Here is a 14,035-nt window from a genome sequence, read left to right on the forward strand (position 1 = left end):
CTGAAGTCAGGAGTTCGAGACCAGCCTGGCCAACATGATGAAACACCATCTCTATTAAAAATACAAAAAATTAGCTGGGCGTGGTTACGGGCACCTGTAATCCCAGCTATTCCGGAGGCTGAGGCAGGAGAATTGCTTGAACCCAGGAGGTGGAAGTTGCGGTGAGCCAAGATCACGCCATTGCACTCCAGCCTGGGCAACAAGAGCAAAACTCCATTTCAAAAAAAAAACAAAAAAAAAAAAACGACAGCAAACAGTGCCCACAATCAATCCTAGGTACCTAGAATACTGAAGTCTCATTTTGGGGCATTTCACAGAGCTCAGACTTCAAAGTGATTTAGAAGATATTTAGACAGCCCACTACCTCGTGGGAAGACTAATTTCACTTTTGTTTGTCTCCAGTGTTATGGCTTGAGACCCTAGAACTTACCAGGGCAAACAGGCCCAGTTCTTAGTTCCCCCAGGTGTCATTCTCTATAATCCCTCACCATCTAGGTGATTTGCCTGTAAATACCCTTTGGTTTGTCAGTGTCATCACTAAAGTGAGTCCTCAGGAGTGAATGTAATGTGTTGTCTTAATTGCAGAGAGCACACCATAACATATCTTGTATGTTTTTGATGCAGCCTAAGATTTCATGAGCTCTTTTAGCAGCTGCAGCATACTGTGGTTTGCTAAGCTAAACTCGTGGTCAACATAATCCCTTACAAATTTCTTTTTTTTTTTTTTTTTTTTTTTTTTTTTTTTTGAGACGGAGTTTCGCTCTTGTTACCCAGGCTGGAGTGCAATGGCACGATCTCGGCTCACCGCAACCTCCACCTCCTGGGTTCAAGCAATTCTCCTGCCTCAGCCTCCTGAGTAGCTGGGATTACAGGCACATGCCACCATGCCCAGCTAATTTTTTGTATCTTTAGTAGAGACGGGGTTTCACCATGTTAACCAGGATAGTCTCGATCTCTTGACCTCGTGATCCACCCGCCTCAGCCTCCCAAAGTGCTGGGATTACAGGCTTGAGCCACCGCACCCGGCCAATCCCTTACAAATTTCTATGAAGCCCAATCTCCTCTGGCCAAACTACTTCTTTTTTTTTTTTTTTTTTTTTTTTTTGAGACGGAGTTTCGCTTTTGTTACCCCAGGCTGGAGTGCAATGGCGCGATCTCGGCTCACCGCAACCTCCGCCTCCTGGGTTCAGGCAATTCTCCTGCCTCAGCCTCCTGAGTAGCTGGGATTATAGGCACGCACCACCATGCCCAGCTAATTTTTTGTATTTTTAGTAGAGACGGGGTTTCACCATGTTGACCAGGATGGTCTCGATCTCTTGACCTCGTGATCCACCCACCTCGGCCTCCCAAAGTGCTGGGATTACAGGCTTGAGCCACCGCGCCCAGCTCGACTCCATTTCAAAAAAAAACAAAACTCATGTCTACTAAAAATACAAATACAATACAAAACATTACCTGGGCATGGTGGCGCGTGCCTATAATCCCAGCTACTCAGGAAGTTGAGGCAGGAGAATTGCCTGAACCCAGGAGGCGGAGATTGCGGTGAGCCGAGATTGCGCCATTGCACTCCAGCCTGGGTAACAAGAGTGAAACTCCGTCTCAAAAAAAAAAAATACAAATACAAAAATTAGCCAGGTGTGGTAGTGAGCACCCTTAATCCTAGCTACTCAGGAGGCTGAGGCACGAGACTCACTGGAACCCAGGAGGCAGAGGTTGCAGTGAGCCAAGAACGTGCTCACTACACTCCAGCCTGGGCAACAGAGTGAGACTCTGTCTCAAATTTAATTTTTTTAAAAATCTTTTAAGCCAGGAGGCTGAGGCAGGAGAATTGCCTGAACCCAGGAGGCGGAGGTTGCAGTGAGCCCAGATCGCGCCATTGCACTCCAGCCTGGGTAACAAGAGCGAAACTCCGTCTCAAAAAAAAAAAAAAAAAAAATCTTTTAAGCCAATACAAACCCCCTCTGAACTTCACTCAGCTTTGAAAGTGCTCCTACAAATCATCTACTCCAGTCCCCTCTACGGCAAATAACCCCAGCATGCACTTGTCTGTGTGCATTCTCAAATGTGTTCTTGTCTGTCTGCTTTTATTCATTTTAAATTTTGCCTTTTTCCACATGTTCTAATCTCTCTTTTTGTTTGTTAACCAAGCTTTGGTTCTGTCTTTCTTTAAAAGTGTGAAGGAAGAAGTGTTCTGGAGGAACTACTTTTACCGCGTCTCCCTGATTAAGCAGTCAGCCCAGCTCACAGCCCTGGCCGCACAACAGCAGGCCGCAGGGAAGGAGGAGAAGAGCAATGGCAGAGAGCAGGATTTGCCGCTGACAGGTACATTCCGGGTAGAAGACAGTACTCTACAGAAAAAGCTATTCTTAGAGACTCAGATGAGCTTGACCTCTTATATGTACCAGAAATGTCATTGTCTTAGGGAAAAATTCTTTTCCTCCCAGAGGAATCTTCATTTCTCTCTTACTGCCTTCTCTCTGATCCAACTCACACATGTCTTCCCCAAGCTTTCCTTTACTTTCCTTATATCTCCTTTCTCATTCCTTGTTTTTATTTTTGTTTTTGTTTTTAGACAAGGGTCTCACTATGTTGCCAGGCTGTCCTTAAACTTCTAGACTCAAGCGATCCTCCTGCCTCAGCTTCTCAAGTAGCTGGGACTTAACAGGCATGAGCCATTGTGCCTGGCAAGTTTTTTTCTTTTTATTTCTCTTTCAAACCTCCATCATCGGCCAGGCGCGGTGGCTCAAGCCTGTAATCCCAGCACTTTGGGAGGCCGAGGCGGGTGGATCACGAGGTCAAGAGATCGAGACCATCCTGGTCAACATGGTGAAACCCCGTCTCTACTAATGGTGCAAAAAATTAGCTGAGCATGGTGGCGCGTGCCTGTAATCCCAGCTACTCCGGAGGCTGAGGCAGGAGAATTGCCTGAACCCAGGAGGCGGAGGTTGCGGTGAGCCGAGATCGCGCCATTGCACTCCAGCCTGGGTAACAAGAGCGAAACTCCGTCTCGAAAAAAAAAAAAGAAAAGAAAAGAAAAGCTGAAAGCATAACATAAAAATTCATTTCTGAAAATTATTTAGTATTAAAATACTTGTGGATATTTTACTGTGATTATAATATGTATTCAGAACTGAACCAAGCAATTATTGTCTCTCTTATTCTCACTTCTTAGAGGCAGTACGGCCCAAAACACCACCCGTTGTAATCAAATCTCAGCTTAAAACTCAAGAGGTAATACAGTTTTGCATTGTACCTAGTAGTTGATATCTGGAAATAAAGTAACTGTGTTAACTATTTCTGATACCATTTAAAACTATGTATCAATATGGGTTTGGAAGAAGCAGCATCTGGTACGTGAATAGTCAGGGAACTATGGCTGAGACTTGAGGGTGATTTACTGGCATATGTAATTCTAGATGTGCTCATCAGGGATTGGAAAGAACCTTGGAGTGATTCAAACTGTGAGAATAATAGCCTCAGGTGGTAATTCATGTAGTTACCAAGCAACTGCAAGTTAAGAAGGTTAGAGAGCAGTGCTCATTGTCTTTCAGCTCACAGAGAAAAGAAATGAAAATAGCACTGCATTAAATTGAGACAATAGCAAATCAGAATAACACAAATGTCACTTAGCAAACCATTTCAAGAGCTCATTTGTTGCATTTCAGGATGAGGAAGACATTTCTACTAGCCCAGGTGTTTCTGAGTTTGTCAGTGATGCCTTCGACGCCTGTAACCTAAATCAGGAAGATCTGAGGAAAGAAATGGAGCAACTAGTGCTTGACAAAAAGCAAGAGGAGACAGCCATACTGGAAGGTAAAAAACAAAACAAATCAAACCAAAGAAACCATTCGCCTCCCTAATTCCAAAGCTGATTGTAGAAAATTGTTATTCTGAAGCCAGTGTACAAAAATATGTTGTAAATTTTGCATCAAAATTGATTCTTGCCGGGCGCAGTGGCTCACGCCTGTAATCCCAACGCTTTGGGAGGCCGAGGCAGTCAGATTGCTTAAGGTCAGGAGTTTGTGACCAGCCTGGCCAACACAGCGAAACCCTGTCTCTACCAAAAATACAAAAATTAGCTGGGCATGGCGGCGCGGGCCCATGGGCCCGTGGGCCCAGCTATTTGGGAGGCTGAGGTAAGAGGATGGCTTGAGCCCAGGAGGTCCAGGTTGCAGTGAGCCGTGATCACACTACTGCATTACAGCCTGGGAGACAGCAAGACCCTGTCTCAAATAAATGAATACATAAAATTGATTTTCTGTTCCGTACTAGAAGGTAGAGTCTAACAAACAAGACCAGACCTCACCCATGTCCCTCTGCCTTAAGCACTCACAGAAGCAGATCAAAGGGTTTGGAAGTCTAGTGTGACTGGAGCTCCTCTGGTGAAACCCCCAGTATAAAGGGGAAAGGCTGAGACTCAGAGAGGTTAAGCAATTCACCCAGGGCATCTCAGCCCCAAGGACATGTGATTAGGAATGGGGCAAGAGCATGTACCCCTGGACACATGGAGATGCTGCCCTCCAGCCTTCTGCTTTAAAAGCTGGCATTTTGCTGGTATGTTATCACGTGCCTATGGTTCCAGCTACTCAGGAGGCTGAGGCAGGAGAATCACTTGAACCCAGGACTTTTTTTTTTTTTTTTTTTTTTTTTTTTTTTTTTTTGAGATAGAGTATTGCTCTGTAGCCCAGGCTGGAGTGCAATGGCACAATCTCGGCTCACCACAGCCTCCACCTACCGGGTTCAAACGATTCTCCTGCCTAACCCTCCTGAGTAGCTGGGATTACAGGCACACACCACCACACCTGGCTAATTTTTGTATTTTTACTAGAGATGGGGTTTCAGACCAGGCTGATCTTAAACTCCTGACTTCAGGTGATCCACCTGCCTTGGCCTCCCAAAGTGCTGGAATTACAGGTGTGAGCCACCGCACCCGGCTGAGCCCAGGACTTTAAGGCTACAGTAAGCTATGATCACACCACTGCACTCTCGACTGGGACACAGAACAAAACCTTGTCTCTAAAAAAAATTAATAAAAAAAATTTAGTCCAAGCATGGTGGCTCAAGCCTGTAATTCCAGCACTTTGGGAGGCCGAGGCGGGTGGATCACAAGGTCAAGAGATCGAGACCATCCTGGTCAATATGATGAAACCCCGTCTCTACTAAAAATACAAAAAATGAGCCGGACGTGATGGTACGTGCCTGTAATCCCAGCTGCTCAGGAGACTGAGGCAGGAGAATTGCCTGAACCTAGGAGGCAGAGGTTGCAGTGAGCCGAGATTGCGCCATTGCGCTCCAGCCTGGGTAACAAGAGTGAAACTCCGTCTCAAAAAAAAAAAAAAAAAAAAAAAAAAAATTTGGCCCCGACGCAGTGGCTCACTTCTATAATCCCAGCTACTTGGGAGGAGGCTGAGGCAGGACAATTGCTTCAACCCAGGAGGCAGAGGTTGCACTGAACTGAGCTCGCACCACCACACTCCAGCCTGGGTGACAGCAACACTCCATCTCAAAATAATAATATAATAATAATAAATTTTAAAAAGCTGGCATCCTGCTTGGCTGTAGACGTGTACATGGAAGATTCTTTTCCCAGCTGCTGCATGCCAAAAGATCATTGCTTCTGGGAAGGAGCATGCTGCTTTTAAAAACAGTTTTCTGGGCCGGGCGCAGTGGCTCAAGCCTGTAATCCCAGCACTTTGGGAGGCCGAGGCGGGTGGATCACGAGGTCAAGAGATCGAGACCATCCTGGTCAACATGGTGAAACCCCGTCTCTACTAAAAATACAAAAATTAGCTGGGCATGGTGGCGCGTGCCTGTAATCCCAGCTACTCAGGAGGCTGAGGCAGGAGAATTTCCTGAACCCAGGAGGTGGAGGTTGCAGTGAGCCGAGATCGCACCATTGCACTTCAGCCTAGGCAACAAGAGCGAAACTCCATCTCAAAAAAAAAAAAAACAACAACAACAAGTTTTCTGGTTGGGCGCAGTGGCTCACGCCTGTAATCCTAGCACTTTTGGCGGCCAAGGTGGGCAGATCACAAGGTCAGGAGTTTGAGACCAGCCTGGCCAATATGGTGAAACCCCGTCTCTACTAAAAATGCAAAAAAAAAAAAAAAAAAAGATTTAGCCAGGCGCGGTGGCACATGCCTGTAGTCTCAGCTTTTCGGGAGGCTGAGGCAGGAGAATCGCTTGAACCTAGGAGGCAGAGGTTGCAGTGAGCCAAGATCACACCACTGCAAGGGCAACACAGCAAGACTCCATCTCATAAAAAAAAACAAAAAAAAAACCACAGTTTTCTTTTTGATACAGAGTCTTACCCTGTTCACCCAGGCTGAAGTGCAATAGTGCTATCATAGCTCACTGCAGCCTCAAACTCCTAGGCTCACACTATCTTCCCACCTCAGCATCCACCGTACCTGGGAGGGACTACAGACACATGCCACCACACCAGGCTAATTTTTTTAATTTTTCGTAGAGATGGAGACTTGCTGTATTGCCCAGGCTGATCTCTAACTCCTGGGCTCATGCAGTCCTCCCACCTTGGTGTCTCTTTTTTTTTTTTTTTTTTTTTTGAGACGGAGTTTCGCTCTTGTTACCCAGGCTGGAGTGCAATGGCGCGATCTCGGCTCACCGCAACCTCCGCCTCCTGGGTTCAGGCAATTCTTCTGCCTCAGCCTCCTGAGTATCTGGGATTACAGGCACGCGCCGCCATGCCCAGCTAATTTTTTTTTGTATTTTTCGTAGAGACGGGGTTTCACCATGTTGACCAGGATGGTCTCGATCTCTTGACCTCGTGATCCACCCGCCTCAGCCTCCCAAAGTGCTGGGATTACAGGCTTGAGCCACCGCGCCCGGCTCTTTTTTTTCTTTTCTTTTCTTTTTGAGATGGAGTTTCGCTCTTGTTAACCAGGCTGGAGTGCAATGGCGCCATCTCGGCTCACCGCAACCTCCGCCTCCTGGGTTCAGGCAATTCTCCTGCCTCAGCCTCCTGAGTAGCTGGGATTACAGGCACGCGCCACCATGCCCAGCTAATTTTTTGTATTTTTAGTAGAGACAGGGTTTCACTATGTTGACCAGGATGGTCTCGATCTCTTCACCTCGTGATCCACCTGCCTCTGCCTCCCAAAGTGCTGGGATTACAGGCATGTGCCACCACCATCAGCCCAACAGTCTTTTTTTTTTTTTTTTTTTTTTTTTTTGAGACGGAGTTTTGCTCTTGTTACCCAGGCTGGAGTGCAATGGCGCAATCTCGGCTCACCGCAACCTCCGCCTCCTGGGTTCAGGCGATTCTCCTGCCTCAGCCTCCTGAGTAGCTGGGATTACAGGCACACGCCACCATGCCCAGCTAATTTTTTGTATTTTTAGTAGAGACGGGGTTTCACCATGTTGACCAGGATGGTCTCGATCTCTTGACCTCGTGATCCACCCACCTCGGCCTCCCAAAGTGCTGGGATTACAGGCTTGAGCCACCGCGCCTGGCAAAAACCTGAAGCTTTTTTTTTTTTAAGATGGAGTCTCGCCAGGCGCCGTGGTGCATGCCTGTAGTCCCAGCTACTCGGGAAGCTGAGGTGGGAGGATCGCTTGAGCCCAGGAGTTCTGGGCTACAGTGCGCTATGCCGATGGAGTGTCTGCACTAAGTTCGGCATCAATATGGTGACCTTCCGGGAGCGGGGGAACCACCAGATTGCCTAAGAAGGGGTGAACCGGCCCAGGTCAGAAACGGAGCAGGTCAAAACTCCCATGCTGATCAGTAGTGGAATCATGCCTGTGAATAGCCACTGCACTCCAGCCTGGGCAACATAGCGAGACCCTGTCTCTTTAAAAAAAAAAAAAAAAAAGGCCGGGTGCGGTGGCTCGAGCCTGTAATCCCAGCACTTTGGGAGGCCGAGGCAGGTGGATCACAAGGTCAAGAGATCGAGACCATCCTGGTCAACATGGTGAAACCCCGTCTCTACTAAAAATACAAAAAAATTAGCTGGGCATGGTGGCGCGTGCCTGTAATCCCAGCTACCCAGGATGCTGAGGCAGGAGAATTGCCTGAACCCAGGGGGTGGAGGTTGCGGTGAGCCGAGATCGCGCCATTGCACTCCAGCCTGGGTAACAAGAGTGAAACTCCGTATCAAAAAAAAAAAAAAAAAGATGGAGTCTCTGTCGCCCAAGCAGGAATGTGGTGGCACAGTCATGGCTCGCTGGAAGCTCCACCTCCCGGGTTCAAGTGATTCTCTGGCTTCAGACTCCCAGATAGCTAGGATTACAGGCATGAGCCACGGTGCCTGGCTAATTTTGTATTTTTAGTAGAGACAGGGTTTCTCCATGATGGTCAGGCTGATCTCGAACTCCTGACCTCAGGTGATCCACCCACCTCAGCCTCTCATAATGCTGGGATTATAGGTGTGAGCCACCACACCCGTCCTAAGGTTTATTTTTAAAAGACAGGCCGTGGTGGCTTACACCTGTAATTCTAGCACTTTGGGAGGCCAAGGCGGGGAGATCATGATGTCAGGAATTCAAGACCAGCTTGACCAACATGGTGAAACCCTGTCTCTACTAAAAATACAAAAATTAGGGCCGGGCGCGGTGGCTCAAGTCTGTAATCCCAGCACTTTGGGAGGCCAAGGCGGGTGGATCACGAGGTCAAGAGATCGAGACCATCCTGGTCAACATGGTGAAACCCCGTCTCTACTAAAAATACAAAAAACTAGCTGGGCGTGGTGGCGCATGCCTGTAATCCCAGCTACTCAGGAGGCTGAGGCAGGAGAATCGCCTGAACCCAGGAGGCGGAGGTTGCGGTGAGCCGAGATCGTGCCATTGCACTCCAGCCTGGGTAACAAGAGTGAAACTTTGTCTCAAAAAGAAAAAATATATATATATACAAAAATTGCCGGGCGCGGTGGCTCAAGCCTGTAATCCCAGCACTTTGGGAGGCCGAGGCGGGTGGATCACGAGGTCAAGAAATCGAGACCTTCCTGGTCAACATGGTGAAACCCCGTCTCTACTAAAAATACAAAAAAATTAGCTGGGCATGGCGGCGCGTGCCTGTAATCCCAGCTACTCAGGAGGCTGAGGCAGGAGAATTGCTTGAACCCAGGAGGCAGAGGTTGCGGTGAGCCGAGATCGCGCCATTGCACTCCAGCCTGGGTAACGAGCGAAACTCCGTCTCAAAAAAAAAAAAAAAAATACAAAAATTAGTGAGGCGTGGTGGTAGGCGCCTGTAATCACAACTACTCCGGAGGCTGAGGTAGGAGAATCACTTGAACCCGGGAGGTGAAGGTTGCAGTGAGCCAAGACCGCACCATTGCACTCCAGTCTGGGTAACAGAGCAAGACTCTGTCTCAAAAAAAAGAGAGACAAAAAATGAATCTTAGCTTTACTTTTTAAATAGTTTGTTTTCTCACCATTTTATAGTATTACATAGCAGATGCGTTATCCTACACACACAGAGGTATACTGAGTATCCAGGCGGAAAGTTGCAGCTCTAAATCTCAACGCAGAAGACCAGTGTGAGAGCTTCAGCCAGAACACCATGAGAGCCCACACTGACTTCAGACCCTGGTGTCTGTCTCCACACTTAAGAAGACTGGATCTTTGTCTGCATAGTGGTTAAGCATAGACTGTGGAGCCTGCAGATGTGGTTTCATCCTTATATCTGTTGCTGTCAAATGTTGTGATCTTGGACAAGTTGCTTAAACTCTCCTAAGCCTCTATTTCCCCATCTGTAAGATGTGGCTAATAGTATTACCTTGTCCATGGACTGTTCTAAGGATAAAAAGCCTGATACATAGAAAGCAATTAGTCCAGTGCCCAGCTCAGTAAATGCTCAATAAACATTAGCTGCTTTTGCTATCATCATCATCATTGGTAATGGTAAAAAATTAACTTGCAACCAAATACTATCAATTATCCATTTAAAGAAAAAGCAGAGGCATAGGGAAAACAAAATAACACCTAAAATATATTGATGACATCTGATACCTTTGCTTCTATATTAACAGATTTATCTTTCTAATTGTATTTATACTTGGTCATTGTTAAAATTTTTTTTTTTTTTTTTTGAGACGGAGTTTCGCTCCTGTTACCCAGGCTGGAGTGCAATGGCGCGATCTCGGCTCACCGCAACCTCCGCCTCCTGGGTTCAGGCAATTCTCCTGCCTCAGCCTCCTGAGTAGCTGGGATTATAGGCACGCGCCACCATGCCCAGCTAATTTTTTGTATTTTTAGTAGAGACGGGGTTTCACCACGTTGACCAGGATGGTCTCGATCTCTCGACCTCGTGATCCACCCGCCTTGGCCTCCCAAAGTGCTGGGATTACAGGCTTGAGCCACCGCGCCCGGCCAAAAGTCATTAAATTTTAACAATGACCGCCGGGCGCGGTGGCTCAAGCCTGTAATCCCAGCACTTTCGGAGGCCGAGGCGGGTGGATCACGAGGTCGAGAGATCGAGACCAACCTGGTCAACGTGGTGAAACCCCGTCTCTACTAAAAATACAAAAAATTAGCTGGGCATGGTGGCGCGTGCCTGTAGTCCCAGCTACTCAGGAGGCTGAGGCAGGAGGATTGCTTGAACCCAGGAGGCGGAGGTTGCGGTGAGCCGAGATCGTGCCATTGCACTCCAGCCTGGGTAACAAGAGCGACACTCTGTCTCAAAAAAAAAAAAAAAAAAAAAAATTTAATGACTTTTTATGAGCACACGCAGTAATGAAGCCTAAGATGTTAAAAATTAAGGCAGCTAGGACTTTACATAGGTATTTGAGATGGACCGAATTGTGAACCCCAGCATTATGAGTTCAGAGAAAATATTTTTCTTCTCCTTTGTTTCTTTTAGAGGATTCTGCAGATTGGGAAAAAGAACTGCAGCAGGAACTTCAAGAATATGAAGTGGTGACAGAATCAGAAAAACGAGATGAAAACTGGGATAAGGAAATAGAGAAAATGCTTCAGGAGGAAAATTAGCTGTTCCTGAAATAGAAGAATAATCCTTAACAGTCTGCAAACTGACATTAAATCCTAGATGTTGACACTCACTGAATCAGAAGGTATAGAAGAGTATAACTTTATGAAATTCAAAATTTTCCTTTTTTCAAGTAGAAACTTGCCTCTTCTACTTTAAAAAAGTATATAGAACAGTTACTTCTAATAAACAGAAAGATGTTTTGTAGAACATTTCTTTCATATGAATCAAGTTAGAGATGTCTTTGTAGGCAGTATGGCTATCTTTGCCACAGAAACATAAGCAAAATTTTAAGAGTTCTGTTTTCCATGAGGTCAAAAATATAATTTATTCCTCAGTTGTGGTTTTCTAAATATCTGTACTTCGCATTCCATTTTCATTGATAGGTGGGTGTTAAAGCACCTACTTAATGGGTTGATTACTATCAAAATGGCCAAATTATACCAAAGAACTTCAGAGGAAGCACTTTTAGAACTATTTGCTTGTCAGGTATTTTCTACAATTACACCTGAAAGCCAAAATATATAATAAATAAGTTGATTTTAATGATATAAGCACCACATAATTTGACATTAAGAAATACAGTGCAGGCCAGGCATGGTGGCTCAACACTTGTAATCCCAACACTTTGGGAGGCTGAGGTGGGCAAATCACCTGAGGTCAGGAGTTCGAGACCAGCCTGGCCAACATAGTGAAACCCCATCTCTACTAAAATTACAAAAAGTAGCGGGGCGTGGTGGCAGGCGCCTGTAATCCCAGCTACTAGGGAGGCTGAGGCAGGAGAATCTTGAAGCTGGGAGGCGGAGGTTGCAGTGAGCCGAGATCATGCCACTACACTCCAGCCTGGGCAATAGAGTGAGACTCAGTCTCAAAAAAAAAAAAAAAAAAAACTGCAAAAACATTTGTTTTTCTCTAGGGCCTTTTCTTTGTTTCTTTTCTTTTTAAACTATACCAGAAATTTTACATCACAGTTTTTATACAAAGTAAGACCTTCCATCCTTTTTGTATTATAATAACCTTCAGAAGCCCATTCCCCTAAAAGTCTGTTGTGCTTGTTTTAGTCATCACCACATGTAAGTGTTTTAGCTTTATCTTAAACTGTGAGTCTTCATAAAATTGTGTTCCTCTGAGTTCACCTTCTAGAACTTTATTGATTAATCCTACTGTATTCTGCTACACCAGCAGACACATGTTCATAGAATATGATTATTTTAAAGGAACAAGGTGGTTTCATGTCAGAGAACTCCCTAAGCATTTGTTCCCCAAACCTTTCATGTTTTTCAAGAAGCCTTTATTACATAAAGGGGAATAGAATTAAAATGTTTCTTTATAAGAAAAATATACATATTTATGTTCTTGGCCCCATTAAAACTAGTTAGTGGTCCTTTAGCAAAGATACAGTCAACAAGAGAACTGAGTATGGGTCCAGGCATTACTCCTGTTCATAGTTGAGGCATGTGTCTGAATGAGCCAGACTGTCTCAACTGGAGTCTCTTGGGTTATAGCAGTAAACCCATGTGAAACCACTGGCCCCGTCATCGAAAGGTTTCCACCTGTGGTGCCACAGTTGCTTATTACTGAGTTTGAGTTCCAAGATGACTGGCAACTTCTGAAATAATCTCATTGAAGGGAAGAGTTTCATTTTTTTTTTTTAATAGAGTTTGCTAGAGGAAAAGAAGCATGTTAAATGTTTTTAAGCAGCTAAAAGTCCTAGATGGAAGCATATCAGGATGTTTCGGTGCTTACCTCTTAGTAAATGTACTAAAATTCTTATTGAAAAATGTTGAATAAGGCCAGGCGTGGTGGCTCACGCCTGTTATCCAAGCACTTTGGAGGCCAAGGCGGGGGGATCACCTGAGGTCAGGAGTCTTAAGACCAGACTGACCAACATGGTGAAACCTCGTTTTAAAATAAATAAATAAATAAATAAATAAGAAAAATGTTGAATAAATACACAAAAAAGTATCAGAGAAAGAGAAAAACCCTAAAATGACAGTAGAGGTGTGTGACAGTTATTGCTTTCAATTTTACATAATATTGCATTACAAACAACCTAATTATTCATTACTCTGTGAAAATAAAAGGATAAAGTAAGATTTTGTATGTACTATAAGAATACAGTTGTGCTGTATTTTTATGGATTCATCAAGGAATAAAATGTTCTGCTTTAGTAAATTATGCAGGTAACTGAAGTGTTACTCCTTTAAAGAGCAAAGTAATGCATCACCATGTTTGGTGGAAATTTTCTAAGTATTTATTACATGCCTAGGGATTAGCCGACGAGATATACCAAACATGAAAACCTATAAAACTGAATAAAGGCTGGGCACGGTGGCTCACGCCTATAATCCCAGCACTTTGGGAGGCTGAGACGGGTGGATCACGAGGTCAAGAGATCGAGACCATCCTGGTCAACATGGTGAAACCCCGTCTCTACTAAAAATACAGAAAAAATTAGCTGGGCATGGTGGCGCACGCCTGTAGTCCCAGCTTCTCGGGAGGCTGAGGCAGGAGAATTGCCTGAACCCAGGAGGCGGAGGTTGCGGTGAGCCGAGATCGCGCCATTGCACTCCAGCCTGGGTAACGAGTGAAACTCTGTCTCAAAAAAAAAAAAAAAAAAAAAACTGAATAAAATGCCAAAATACAAACATCACACTATAGAGATTATGCCTTACTACTCAGAGTGTGGCTCAGGAACCAGTCTGTGTAGCTCTGCACTGATAGTTTGTTAGAAATGCACGGTCTCAAGCCTGCCCCAGCTGATGTTACCAAGAACCCCCCAGGGGATAAGAACAGACATTAGCTGGGCACGGTGACTCAAGCCTGTAATCCCAGCACTTTGGGAGGCCGAGGCGGGTGGATCACGAGGTCGAGAGATCGAGACCATCCTGGTCAACATGGTGAAACCCCGTCTCTACTAAAAATACAAAAAATTAGCTGGGCATGGTGGCACGTGCCTGTAATCCCAGCTACTCAGGAGGCTGAGGCAGGAGAATTGCCTGAACCCAGGAGGTGGAGGTTGCGGTGAGCCGAGATAGCGCCATTGCACTCCAGCCTGGGTAACAAGAGCGAAACTCCGTCTCAAAAAAAAAA

The 14,035-nt window shown here is 45.5% G+C and overlaps 1 protein-coding gene across 1 annotated transcript in view; it reads left to right on the forward strand.

Annotated features, from left to right (window-relative positions):
* SYAP1 (synapse associated protein 1) overlaps positions 1-13,120 on the forward strand; it is a 43,880-nt gene extending 30,760 nt beyond the window's left edge. Inside the window, exons 6-9 of the mRNA XM_039475412.2 lie at positions 2,174-2,322; positions 3,173-3,231; positions 3,666-3,813; positions 10,817-13,120. Of these exons, the coding sequence (XP_039331346.1) occupies positions 2,174-2,322; positions 3,173-3,231; positions 3,666-3,813; positions 10,817-10,944 (484 nt within the window). The 3' untranslated portion in view covers positions 10,945-13,120. The remainder of the gene's footprint in view (positions 1-2,173; positions 2,323-3,172; positions 3,232-3,665; positions 3,814-10,816) is intronic.
* The last annotated feature ends 915 nt before the right edge of the window (positions 13,121-14,035 follow it).

This window comes from Saimiri boliviensis, chromosome X, assembly GCF_048565385.1.
Source record: "Saimiri boliviensis isolate mSaiBol1 chromosome X, mSaiBol1.pri, whole genome shotgun sequence".
NCBI classification, from domain to species: domain Eukaryota; kingdom Metazoa; phylum Chordata; class Mammalia; order Primates; family Cebidae; genus Saimiri; species Saimiri boliviensis.